Genomic DNA, 13,389 nt, shown 5'->3' with positions numbered 1-13,389 from the left:
GGCACTCTAAAGAGAAAGAAAGAAGTCAATACTGTACATTTTAACCTTAGTTACAATCCTTATGAGCTGGAAATGGTTGCAGAGAGACTTTGGCCGTTTGTAATGGATCAGCAGTTTTCCTGTGGGTTTCTCTGTTCTTTTCTGCTGGCTCTCTCAGTTCAAAGCTGCTCGCTCAGGGAAGCTCTAAAAACAGTGTGCTACCAGTTTCTACTCTGCTTTCTTCACTCACAACCCCAATAAGAATAAAAGTCAATAAATGTCCTGCATCTGCTTTTTCTCCACATGCAGTTTACATTGAGGAACAAATCTGAGTCACTCGCTATTAAAGCTTCATAGTAATTAAACTTTTCTTTCTCTCATGCAGATTAATCCTGGAAGCAAAGCCGCCCTTGCCAGCCTTTGCCCAGGTGATGTCATCTTGTCAATTAATGGTGAGAGCACAGAAAACATGACACATCTAGAAGCACAAAACAAGATCAAAGCTTGCCTGGATCAGCTGACCCTATCTGTGAACAGGTAAATTATCTGTGCTTGCCTCTTCATGCTGACGCGCTACATCTGTGCACACATTCACCAAAATGTATGTACTGAACCTGTGGCTAGACAGTGGGATTATGCATCTGCTTGCACCTCACTCACAAATGTGCTATGTGTAGTATCCTAAATGTTGGAGGGTACATTCCTATATCCATTGAGTGGTATGCAAGCAAGTTTTACTCAAGAGTAGACCCATTAAAATAAATGAACATGATTGGCCCATTAATTTTAATGGGTCCACTCTGAGTAAGAATTAATTGAATACTGCCCATTCTCTCAAAATGTTCAACTTTTTACTTTCTAGGAGTAAAGACGACCCTTTTTAAAAAGTCAACATGCATAGGGATGTGTGCATAGACATATCAGAATGTATGAAGCAACTGACAGATCACAATTAGTCGGTCATTTCCTACCTATTGTTCACGATACACACTTGTGGGTTGTATAATGGATTTTTTTTATCACACTACATTTTCAAATGCAACCTGTCCTTCTCAACTCTAACGATAGCTTAGCAATAGAACACACAGCTTTAAAATGCAAACTGAATTATCATCAGTTTCAGTGAATTTAAGTATTGCAAGTCTACAGATACACTAGATGATATCTGGGGCTCTGTTTCTTGCTATCATTCTCATATTGTAAGACAATGAGATATGTGGGAGTGTTTATCTCTAGTGCAGCAGGTCTTCAATAACTGTGATTGAATGAGACCACATTGTTCAGAAACAACATGATGTAATGCTTTCAACACCACATTTGTTTCCACATAACTTTAACTAGCATATTTCTGCACCAAAATAAACACTATTGTGGCTAAAGTAAATTTTATGCCGTTTTGATAAAAGCTTAGCTGAACTAGGGAAGTGAGTTTTGTAAACATTTGTGTACCCCTTAAAAACTGCCTCCCATTTTAGCTTCAGCCCACCACCACCGCCCTAGAAAGGATATAAAAGCATTTGCCCTGGGGGAGGAATAACCCTTGCAATATCTGAGAACGGGGAGGGCAGCTTCTAACATCTTTGCTCCATCTGCCTTCAGAACCAGCGAGAAAGTCTTGGCCTGTGAGGAACTAAAATCTAGCTGCTTTTGCAGCCATGTTTTCTAGGAGACCTCCAGCCGATTGGTAATCAGAACACCTGACATTTTTGCTACCCAGCGCCTCCTGCATTTGCACTGATCGGATGTCACTGGGTAACTAAATCAGGTTGGCTCTATGGCCCCAAGAAGTCATCACAATAATTACATGATCTCTGAAAATTTTTATCAATTATTGAAGGAGAAATTCATGGAGTATAAGACTATCAATGGCTACTAGCCATGATGGCTATGTTCTGCCTCCAATCTTGGAGGTGGTATGCCTCTGAAAGCCAGTTGCTAGGAATCACGAGCGGGGAGTGTGCTGTTGTGCTCAGGTCCTTCTTTGGAGCTTTTCATAGGCATCTAGTTGGCCACTGTGAGAACAGGATGCTGTACTTCATTGGCCATTGGCCTGATCCAGCAGACACTTATGTACAGTATTTAGGAAGACAAAGCCCAGTTAAAGTGTTTGTTTTTTTTAAGTGCCAAAGCAACAACAGTTTGAGGGAACAATGACTGCAAACATAATTAAAACTGGAAATTAGAGTTTGGGGGAGTGCACACATTCTCAAAAATGTGTGAGAATGAAAATTCAACATACCGGTAGTTCTAATTTTGATCACTATTGTACTCTGTTCTTTCTTGTAAGGATTTGATTACTGTCCAGGACCTACTAACATTACTGGATGATACAGGAGTTGGTGTTTCTTTTGTTCCTTTCACTTCTCCATGTCAGGTCATTGCTGCATTTATGAATGCTTTATAAAGCAATACAGTGGTACCCCGCTAGACGAAAATAATTCGTCCCGCGAAAATTTTCGTCTAGCGGGGTTTTCGTCTTGCGGAGCGGCAATGGGAGCCGCGCTCCGCAAAACAAAAAAAAAAAAAGACGAAATTTTTTCGTCTTGCGAGGCAGCCCCATAGACTTTTTCGTCTAGCGGGGCTGCCTCCCGCTAGACGAATGCTTTCGTCTAGCGAGTTTTTCGTCTAGCGAGGCATTCGTCTAGCGGGGTACCACTGTAATAATAATAATTTATTATTTATACCCCGCCCATCTGGCCGGGTCTCCCCAGCCACTCTAAAGAATTTAAATCTAAAGTATATTTGCCTCCAAAATGTAGCAACTGCCTCTCTGTAAAAAGCAAGGTCTCTCCGAATGGGGAAAATCAATTTGTTTATTTTTTTGTGCATCAGGTAAAGCAACTACAGTAACATTTTTATTGATTCTGTTTTTAGACTGGACCAAATTAAACATAGAGGTGATGTGGTTTTTTTATTTATTTCTCCACTCAGCAATTTGTTGAATTCCTAACCATTCTGTCTGGCCAATAAAAGTTAGTCACTATTCAACCACATCCAGGTCTATTTTGTCACTGGGAATGAGTCATCCTTGCATAGCAACACTTCTCAAAAGAAATGGGAAGCTACCCTTCTATAATTAATCTAGACCTCCCACATCCAAATACTTCTATAAAATCAGCATGTTTAACATCCATTCCTTACAAAAAAAATACATATGTGTTTTATGTCCACAAAATGCCTGCATTGTGATGTTCAGACATCAGAAGCACAGAATACATTTGCTTTCATTTTCCTACTTTCAGGGGGGGGAAATTGCATTCTCTTACATAAAACTGATTTAGCATTTACACTGAGCTGACTTTCACTTGTTAGATGATTAGGAGAAATGTTCAGCTTACTGTTAGGAACTGGTGTAACCTACAAATACCTTGCATTTCCCTCCAAAGTAAGTCCTGTTGGACTTCAGCCTTAGCTGCATCATTGTAATAACATAATTTAAGGCCCAGTCGTCAAAAACTCTATTCAGTTTGGACATCACTGAAGGGAGTAAAACTTGCAAGTTCTTAATAGTTCAGTGATACACATTCCACAGCTTATAAACTGGGTGCTACTGTCTTAAGAGCATTAACTGTTAGCTGTCATTTATATTCTGTGATTCAAAAAATGATTTTTAAAGGATTCCTGTTTATGTTTTAATATAATAGCCTTCTGGAACCTAGTGGATGCCTCTTAATGAAGTATGTTGTTCTTCTTAGTACTTCAGAAAACAGATATCATAGCTTCTCATTTTATATTTTGAAAATTCCGTTATTTCTTACACTGGCAGACTTGGGGGACTTCAATGAGATTTGAGATATTAAGTTCCAGTGCAAATTGGAAGTATGATGCTTTGGTTTTCCTTCAGGTTGGAAGGATGATTATATATTGTTGTTTTTTAAAAAAGGCCAGTCCTGTAGGTCAAATTCTCAGCTGGCATGTATTAGGATAGCTTAGCTGGTACTAAGATTTTCACTGATTGCGTATGTAGCCTTTAGGTTTGGATTTAAGCTAAACTTATAAGAAAACACAGACAGGGAGGTTGGCTGTTCTTAATAGTTTGGATAAGTAGTTCCTGTCGTTTTGAGACACTGTGTTTTCACACACATGCATTCCTATCAATGAATTATGTTACTGCTTTCCTGTTTGTGTCCTTGACATGTTCTACTTTGTTTTCTTAATTTATTTTCTACCAGACAGGCGGGAGAAGAGAAGTGTAATAATAATAAAAAAAACACTTTCCTTATTTTCCATTTAGTGAGAGTTAAGAAAAAGCGCAGGGAGGACTTCTGTAGACCAATTCAAATAGCCTAGTTGTTTATGATTTTGTTTCTCTTTATATATGCTGAGTGAATCCTCATGGAATTTGTTGCTGCTCACTCTTTGCCAAATAAGGTTCCATGGATGCCCAGCTATGGCCATGTGATTAATGGTTGTGTCAAGAGAAAGGACATGTCTCAATGAACATCTTTCATCCTCTGGCAATTGTTTTTCCATCCACTATCCTTCATTAAATGAATTATTCCCATTATGATATCCCCCCTCCCCCGCAGCCCCTCTTCATACTATGTTCAGCCAATGCCCTTTCAATCCCATTGGAAAATTCAGTAGGAAAAATAGCAGTGTGACAGAATATTTCCATGTTACCAGTAAAATAAGGATTTTAGTTTTGAACAGTGGCTGGGTTAGACACCAGAATCATTGTTCTAATTTCAGAAGTGTGCCTTAGTTATCATTTTGATATATTCCCATATGATAAAATTTGATTTTATTTATTCATATATTCTGCTCTTCAAGGATTCTCAGAGAAGCTCTCTCTCTCTTGACCCAAACACACATTCATTTAAGCGTAAATGAAACTATAAACAAAAAAGTTAGGAATAATGAGAACAGCACTGCAGGGAGAATACAAGCATAAAACAGACTTCAGACTAACAAATCTAAGAGACCTGCTGTATTAATACATTATATTTAAAGGTATACACTTAAAGGCATCCTTGGTGTACATCTGAATGTGTGAAGCGGCCACAGGTAGAACACCCACTGACTTCAAAGCATAAGGATTAAGCCATAGATATGAGAGACTACTGTGTTGACTGAATAAGGGTAAGACAGTAGCCCATTTGTTAAAATATGAGGCAGTGGAAAATTCTGACCAGTTCCAAACACAGCCAGCTTATGGAAGTGATTCATTTGTGGTTACTGACGTAGATGAGGAATTACCTAGACATCACCATGAAAGCTAGCAGATGGTAGGTCTAAAGTTCTTTTAGACGCAGGGGCAAGAAGTCAAGGCAATACAGTAGTAAGGTGAGCTAGGAGTAGCACACATCAACCATTTTATGTGGGAGAAAGTAAGTGATGGGGGTAGGTGAAGTTTTAGCAGAGCAATTGAGGCTATAAATCAACTTATTTGCTTCCGTGTCTTCTTTGAGCCAGCGTAGAACATGGTTTCATTTATTACTCTGATGTGGCCAAAAGAGACTAAAATGCCAAGTTTATAGCAGATGTTTAAGGAAAGTTTTCTAACACGGTTCTCTATGAATTCTGGTTCACAGAAATGTGATGTAAAGATATTTGCTGTTTAGCTGAAACAAACAAACAAACAAACAAACAAACAAACAAACAACAGCAACAAAATTTCTTCCAGTAGCACCTTAGAGACCAACTAAGTTTGTTATTGGTATGAGCTTTCGTGTGCATGCACACTTCTTCAGATAGCTGTTAATGATGCATTCAGAGGAGACGTTAAGAAAACATTTTCTTTAATAATTCTTCTTGCATGTCAGCTTTATGGACAACTGAAGCTGTTTTCTTCAGTAAGTAAAGAAAAGCATTCCAAACCAGTAAAGAATGCATGATATAACGCAGAGAATTGAAACAATATGGGTTTAGGAATTGACCTTCCAAGTTTCCTTAGGCTGAAACTCTGAAGGGTACTACTGAGCACAGTGGTCACATAATAATGATGTGTAGTGCGCAGAAGGAGTGCAGTATGTGAGGGCAGTGATTTGTCACTGGGATGAGTAGAGGGAATGCCACACTGTGTGCTGTGTGCCCTTGCCAACCCACTTCCTCGCAGAAGGAGCACAGGAGGCAGGAGCCAATTCCACTTCATGCCAGCTGAAAACCACAGGCCCAATCCATTAATTTAGACAGTGTGTTTGCAGCACATTTGGGTATAAAGCAAGGCTCCTTTGACAGTGATGCCCTATATATATTTGTTCTGTGCCGAGTATGGAAAGTGTTACTATGCATGACAATCTCAAGTTTCCAAAGAAGGTGCCATTGAAAAAGTGAATCACACAATTTTCTTCTTGTAACTCCTCAAATAAACGTGTGCGTGTTTGTGTGTGTGTGTGTGTGAAGTATGCAACTAATGGTCCAAGGGCAATATAGGCAGCTATCAATCAACCATTTTAATTAAAACCTATTATTAGGCGAAAAAGAGATACATGTCCAGTGTCGAGCCCCAATGATGTGCAGTTGCCAACAGCCAGACCTCATGATGGAATAGAATTAAGCTGAAGTAATGCATTTTTCTGGTGATTCAGAAGTGTCTGGTTGGAAGAACTTTCATGGTTGTTCTCCAGTGCTTTTTTCCACAGTGCTGTAAATCAGTAATATTTTTACCAAGAACTTTACAATCAAACTGAGATGAAGAATTGTCTCACTGCAGTTTGTTTCAGACAGCTGCATGGCCAAAAATGAAACTCAGAAGCATTGTCCTTGCTTTCCTTGGGCATTTTTGTATAGGCCTACCACTGAATCAGATTGTTTTCCAGTGTTTCTAAGTAGAAACTTTGGTGGGGAGAAAATGTGTCAGCTTTGGCCCTGGCAGTAACATTCACAGCTGTACAGATTTTTTGCAAGCCCAAAATCTAAATTTCTATAATACCCATAATATATCTGCTGTTCTGGCTTTAAACCTAATTCTGAATACATTTACTGGCTACATTTATTTGAAGTTCTCCTTGATCACAGTAGAACTTGCTTCCAAATACTGTATGTCTGTTTAGAACTCAGTTATGGGCATAAATTCTTCATGCAGCTGTGGAAGAGTTTATTTGTGTGTTTCATTGTATCTTTCATTGTGTCTTATTTCCTGTTCTGCTTACTAGCAAGATTTATTTAGGGATTTTGATTATTTAAAAAACCACTTGCCATTTGATTGCAATCAGAACACAAATGCTGATTCTTGCCACAAGCAAATATCAAACTAATTGGGCTCATTCTGATGTAGCCTGAAACCATGGACTTAATTTGGGGGTAAACAAGCTGGGTGTTTCTGTGTTCCACATTCTAGACAAACTGGTTAGTTTTAGCTATGGTTTAGGGATCCTGGTTTATGATCCTGGTTTGCATTTCTAAACCATTTGTTGTTGTTTAGTTGTGTCCGACTCTTCGTGACCCCATATCATGTCTTCAGGTTCATGCCTAGCTATAAATCACAAGTAATTGAAAATGGAAGTGAAAGCTTCTTACCTCCTCATGGCTGCACCAGAGAGGAAGGAGGGCACTAGACCAAGGGTTGTACATATGACACTGAACCATAGTTTAGCATTACATTTGAGCAAGATCAAATGAATGGATGGAAATATATACATACTGCCAGTCTAAAAGTAGAAAGTTACACACACACACACACACACTTGCTTACCTACACCTACAAGGACACTTTCTTTTTGCAAATGCTGGCTGAAACCAAAACAGCAACTTGCAACTGATCATTTCAGTTTTACATGCCAACAATGATAAAGCACTTGGGAGGTTTCTGTTCAATAAGATGTTGTTGTTGTTGTTCAGTCGTTCAGTCGTGTCCGACTCTTCGTGACCCCATGGACCAGAGCACGCCAGGCACGCCTATCATTCACTGCCTCCCGCAGTTTGGCCAAACTCATGTTAGTAGCTTCGAGAATACTGTCCAACCATCTCATCCTTTGTCGTCCCCTTCTCCTTGTGCCCTCCATCTTTCCCAACATCAGGGTCTTTTCCAGGGAGTCTTCTCTTCTCATGAGGTGGCCAAAGTACTGGAGCCTCAACTTCAGGATCTGTCCTTCTAGTGAGCACTCAGGGCCGATTTCCTTGAGAATGGATAGGTTTGATCTTCTTGCAGTCCATGGGACTCTCAAGAGTCTCCTCCAGCACCATAATTCAAAAGCATCAATTCTTCGGCGATCAGCCTTCTTTATGGTCCAGCTCTCACTTCCGTACATTACTACTGGGAAAACCATAGCTTTAACTATACGGATACGTAATAAGATACGTAAGTGAAAATTCAATAAGATACGTAAGTGAAAATTCAGCTGTGTTAGGCTTCACTCAAGAGGTGCTTAAAGCATCAAAACCCTGGGTTTCAGTGGCTCTTCTGTTAGACTCAGCATTTTTCAAAGTTCTTACGCTAAAGCAAAAATCACATTAGTTTTGAAATAGAAGCCCCTAGGTAAAATTTCCTTGCTTAAGTTGCACATGTGTCCTACAACCTTTCTGCTTTATAAATGCCATCGATTCATGTTAAATACAACTGTAGTGTTGGGCAGATTGGGACTGAAATCTAAAGAAAAGATTATGGGCTACAATAGTAAAGCTGTACCTACCAGGAACAAGAAGATCCATATTTTCCAAAGGCTGAATGGAAAGTTACACGTTATACACAGAAAGATTCCAGTTTTCCCCCTAGATTCACTTTCATTGCCAAAATGAGAAATACAGAGGCTTGGATCCAGACAAGTGCCAATAGAAGGAGGTGGGTGGGAGGTGCCTCCACCCAGTTTTCAATGTTCCTCATTTCCTACTCATCCCCCTGAATTCAGGAAAGGCTTGGGGGGTTATGTTGGCAGAAGTCTGAGATAAAGCTCTTTGATCCAGCAGTGACTTCCATCAGCAGAATGGGAAAGGAGGCAATTATTACAGTATTTATTTAGTTATTTATTTATTTATTTATTATTATTATTATTATTATTACATATATTTATACCCTGCCTTTTCCCCTGACAGGACACAAGATAGCTTACAAATAAAGACAAGAACCACTAAAAGTTAAACACTGATAGAATTAAAACCATATACATAAAACCACACAAGTATTTACAACACAAAGCATTGCACCAGCCCTTTCATGACAGGGAGTTCCAAAGTCTGGGAGCTGCCACCAAGAAGGCCCCCTCCTGCGTCCCTACCAAGCTTGCCTGTGAGGATGGCAGGGCCAAGAAGGGCCTCCCCCAAAGATCTCAAAATCCGGGCAATTTCTATTAATCCATCTGTCCACCCCCTGCCACATACCCCTTCCCATGTTCTTCTCAGTGGTTCACCAACCCTTTGTATCAGTTTCTCAGCAAAAGCTAGAGTTCCGTGGGCAGCAGCCTAGGTAGGGGAATAGGGCAGCTGCCCATGATCATACATCTATGTGATTGGTGTTTGTTGTATTATGGTTCTGTTCTGGGTATTTCAATTCCTGCTCACACTAGGGGGGGGAAATGAAGCAGGAGCTATTCACAGCAAACCATTCTATGGCTTACTACAGCATGTAAACTGGGCCAGTCTCTTCCAGGCTATTGATTTGACTCTTGGGTGTATATATATTTTCATTAGAAGAACACCAATATCTTAACTCTGCTCAACTTCAAGTTTACTGCAAAGTAACAAGCTGTATTATTATATAAATATATAAGTTATACTGTATAAATATATGACTTTGTATTTCTTATTGCAGAGCTGAAAGCAAGGCTTGGCCCCCTAATATATTAGAAGATGGAAAAGCACAAGCTTATCGAGTCAATGTAGAGCCAGAGCCACAGGTATGTGACCCTTTTGACACTATACTATCTGTGCCATTTTATAAGATAGAGGCGGCCACTTCCTTTCACCAATTACCTGATCAACAAACAAACAAACAAACAAACAAGATGAAAATTTAAAAGATAACATTTTAAATGTACAAAGTGCTTTCACATGTATCCCATATAGTGCCAAGTGACAAGGGGTTGTACTTGTGGAACAGGATTCTGCCCACCCTGCTCTGGGTTCTGTTTTGGATTCCTCCTTGGGGAGTGTGCAGTAGCAGTCCTCTTGCACAAGCAGAAATCCTTGCCCTAACAGGGAAAGGGAGTTGAAAACATGTTCACTGCAAACCTTGGCTTAGCTACCATGCCACACTGAGCTAAAAATCTTGCTTTTCTCATGAAGTGTGATTGGTATCAATTCGTGGTTCTCTCAAGCACATGTCACAACACACAATCAGTTCAGTGACTAATGGTACATTGTTCTATGAGGCTCTCCACCAGGCCTCTGGCTGAAGTGAGGTGGGCAGCAAGGGGAGGCAGGGTCTTTTCCATTGTGGCACCTTGTCTTTGTAGTTCTGCCCAAGACAAACTTGCCTGGCATACTATCAGTTCTCTTTTTCAGCACCACTGGGGTGTGCGTGCACACATATAAAGTCAAATCTTTGGTGATTTAACATGAGAAGCAAAGTGTCATTTAAAGATGTTGTGGTGGCTAGAGTGACAGCTGAAATTAATCCACCTCCACCTGCATAGGAAATGGTGGTGATAAGAAATGCTTTGTTCTTTAACAGTTTTCACTTTTTCACTGTAGTTCCTGGATTACTGGAGAATTTGATTGATAGTGTCGATATGGGGTTCTGAGTACCGGTACATCTTGTGCTATGAATGTCTGATAGGAAATTCGACTGAGTAGGAAGTTTGGCTTCAGTGTCACTTTAGCCAAAGCAGCTCAACACTTCTGCCAGAACAGAGCTACAGTAGAATACCAAAAGCCCAAGTGCACAAACATCATTTTAACATCTTTTGCCACTCAGTTAAATGAGCTCCTGCTGACCAAATGCACAAGGGAATCAATAGAGAGAGAGGGTTAGTCACTAAAACAGATGGCCATTAAGTACAAGCAGTGCCGGATTTATTATAAGCTAAACAAGCTATAGTTTAGGGCCCCACTCTCTTGCGCGCCCCCCCCAAAAAAAATTAAAGGGGAAAAAACCTGGATGTACATTTCCAAAATATAAGATAAAAAACAAATAAAACAAAACCTAAATACAGCAACAGTGTTTTGTGTTGTGTAGGCTCCTATGATGTAAGTAATGGGCCCCGCCTGCTAGCCTGCTCCCTAAAGTATCACTGGTTTGCTCATTTCTATATATAGAGTGCCCACATTCTGCATGGGCTGGTTGCATGGAAACATGGGCTTTAGATACCTATTAGGTCCATAAATTACCATATAGCATATATTCAACACAATAAAACAGTGACAATGTTGTTGACAAAGGACAGCAGGACATATAAAGGGTCCCATTACCTTCAGTAGCTTAGGGCCCCATCAAACCTAAATCTGGCGCCAAGTACAAGGTGTTGAATGATGTTGCGTACATTGGGGTGTGTGTGTGTGTGTGTGTGTGTGTGTGTGTGTGTGTGTGTGTGTGCTTTAAGTCATTACATTCCTTGCTTTTCAGTTTACATATTCCTCTTAGTATTTTGGTGATATGTACAATGACTTCATATGTGGAGCCAGCACAATCTGAAATGAGGAAGGGAGGGGAACAGCAGAGATGGTGAGGACGGTAAATCTCTGGATTTATGGGAGTTAATCCATCAGACAGATTTCAGTAACACCCTGGGGTGGGGGGAACAAAGGCTGGTTATAAAGCAGGCACAGGAAAGTCTGTCCACTTCTGGTCCTTATCACATTTTTACCCATAACTGCATTCAATTTCTGCATTATTTTTAACAATCTAAAAATTAAAAAAAATGTTCCCAGAATACTAGAGGTGTGGATCAGGTCTTTCCAGATAGAAACTTGTAAGCATCAAATCCCTCAAGAATTCCTACTGAAGAATATTAGGTGATCTGACTGAGCTAAGTGACACTTTGTTCTCAACAGGCACACACAGGATTGCGCTATAACAGACTGAGCTGTAAACCAAGGAGTGTGTTGCTTCTGCCATGGATTTAGGAAAGCCACTATATTGTCAGCCAACCTCCATATTTTGCAATACAGAGATGATCATACTGACCTACCCTGCAGGGTTGTTGTAATCATGTGTGTAAAGTGCTTTCAGAATTCTAAACCACTATATATAAATGCTCCTAGTGTGGTGCAGTGGCAAGAGCGTTGGACTAGGTCCTGAGAGACCAGGATTCAAATCCCCATTCTGCCCTGAACCTTACTGGGTGACTCCGAGTCCGTCACTGTCTCTCAGCCATTACCTACCTTCCAGGGTGGTTGTGTGGATAAATTAGGGAGGAAATGTGGAATACGAATGTAACAATAACAACAACTCTCCTTTAAAAACTACAACACCTACCTCTGTACCCGAACACAGCCATTTTTCTCCTCTAAAATAGAAAGAATGTGTGTGCCACTGAGGAAAGGAAATCATTAGTATAAACTCTTCTGTGCTTTGTCATATATATATATGTGTGTGTGTGTGTGTGTGTGTGTGTGTAGTCAAAATACACCCACATGGTGCTAATAAAAGAATGGATGTTTGCTTTCTTGACCACTTGCATAGTGCTGGATTTGACAGCTCGCTGGCATAACATAGATGGGAAACTCATGTTTCAAACTGTGAGGTCAGACTCTGTTCTTGTTAATTGACAGTAGTTGATGATTCCTGGTCATTAGGGAGAAGTGGGTGGGGGAGATTGCTGAAAAATGGGCATTAGCTTTGTGGAAATTCACAAGGCTGAAACGGGAACAAGGAGACAAAGGGTTTCAAAATACATTGCAGAGCCTTTCACTGCAAAGTCAACTGGTTCGTTTCCAGTCTAAAATAAAAGTGATCAAAAGGTTTTGGTGAATTTAGTCTTGGGTGTCTGTGGTCAAAGATCCCCGATAACAATTTAAAAAGCTAACCAGCCAATGGAACCTGGTATTTAACTATCCATTCCTCTAGATTACAGCTTTATCAGAAAGGCCTTGGGGTCTCAAAAGCAGCACACAGAGCCCAGATTTGTTTGCTTAAAGTACTGGTACACGTCACTCTTGGCTTCCGGTGAAATAAACAGCTACTTTTTGTTGGGGCAGTCATTCCACCCACATAAGTGTCTTTTCATTTGTCCTTTTGAAGTCCCCACAGGACAATAATTATAGCATTAGTGTCATTCTACTAGTCTAACATGCCACTTAGCTGTGTTTATTTCCTGTGGAGCAGAAGCACCATGAAACAATGAGTTAAATATTAATTATTTTTTAATAGATGTAGCTCCAGTTTTTCCTCTTGGACAGACAACGAAGATGTTTCATTTAGAGATAATACTTAAAGCATGTTTTCAGTTGTTATTCTTAACATAGAGTAAAAAAAGAGAGCTATAAATGAGCCATGACGTTTCTGAAATAAATGGCAGGTTGGGAGACGCCACTAAACCATTTTGAAAACAAATTCCTGCTTCACTCATGAAAATTGAGCAAGCCTAATTATCC

General features: G+C 40.0%; 1 protein-coding gene across 1 annotated transcript in view; it reads left to right on the top strand.

The window, feature by feature from the left end:
- PDLIM4 (PDZ and LIM domain 4) overlaps nt 1-13,389 on the top strand; it is a 63,479-nt gene that overhangs the window by 14,678 nt on the left and 35,412 nt on the right. The window contains exons 2-3 of the mRNA XM_033140060.1: nt 365-516; nt 9,668-9,752. Coding sequence (XP_032995951.1) covers nt 365-516; nt 9,668-9,752 — 237 coding nt within the window. The remainder of the gene's footprint in view (nt 1-364; nt 517-9,667; nt 9,753-13,389) is intronic.

This window comes from Lacerta agilis, chromosome 2 (assembly GCF_009819535.1).
Source record: "Lacerta agilis isolate rLacAgi1 chromosome 2, rLacAgi1.pri, whole genome shotgun sequence".
Classification (NCBI taxonomy): domain Eukaryota; kingdom Metazoa; phylum Chordata; class Lepidosauria; order Squamata; family Lacertidae; genus Lacerta; species Lacerta agilis.
Note: the sequence above shows the minus strand (reverse complement) of the source record. Positions and strands in the feature narration are given on the sequence as shown.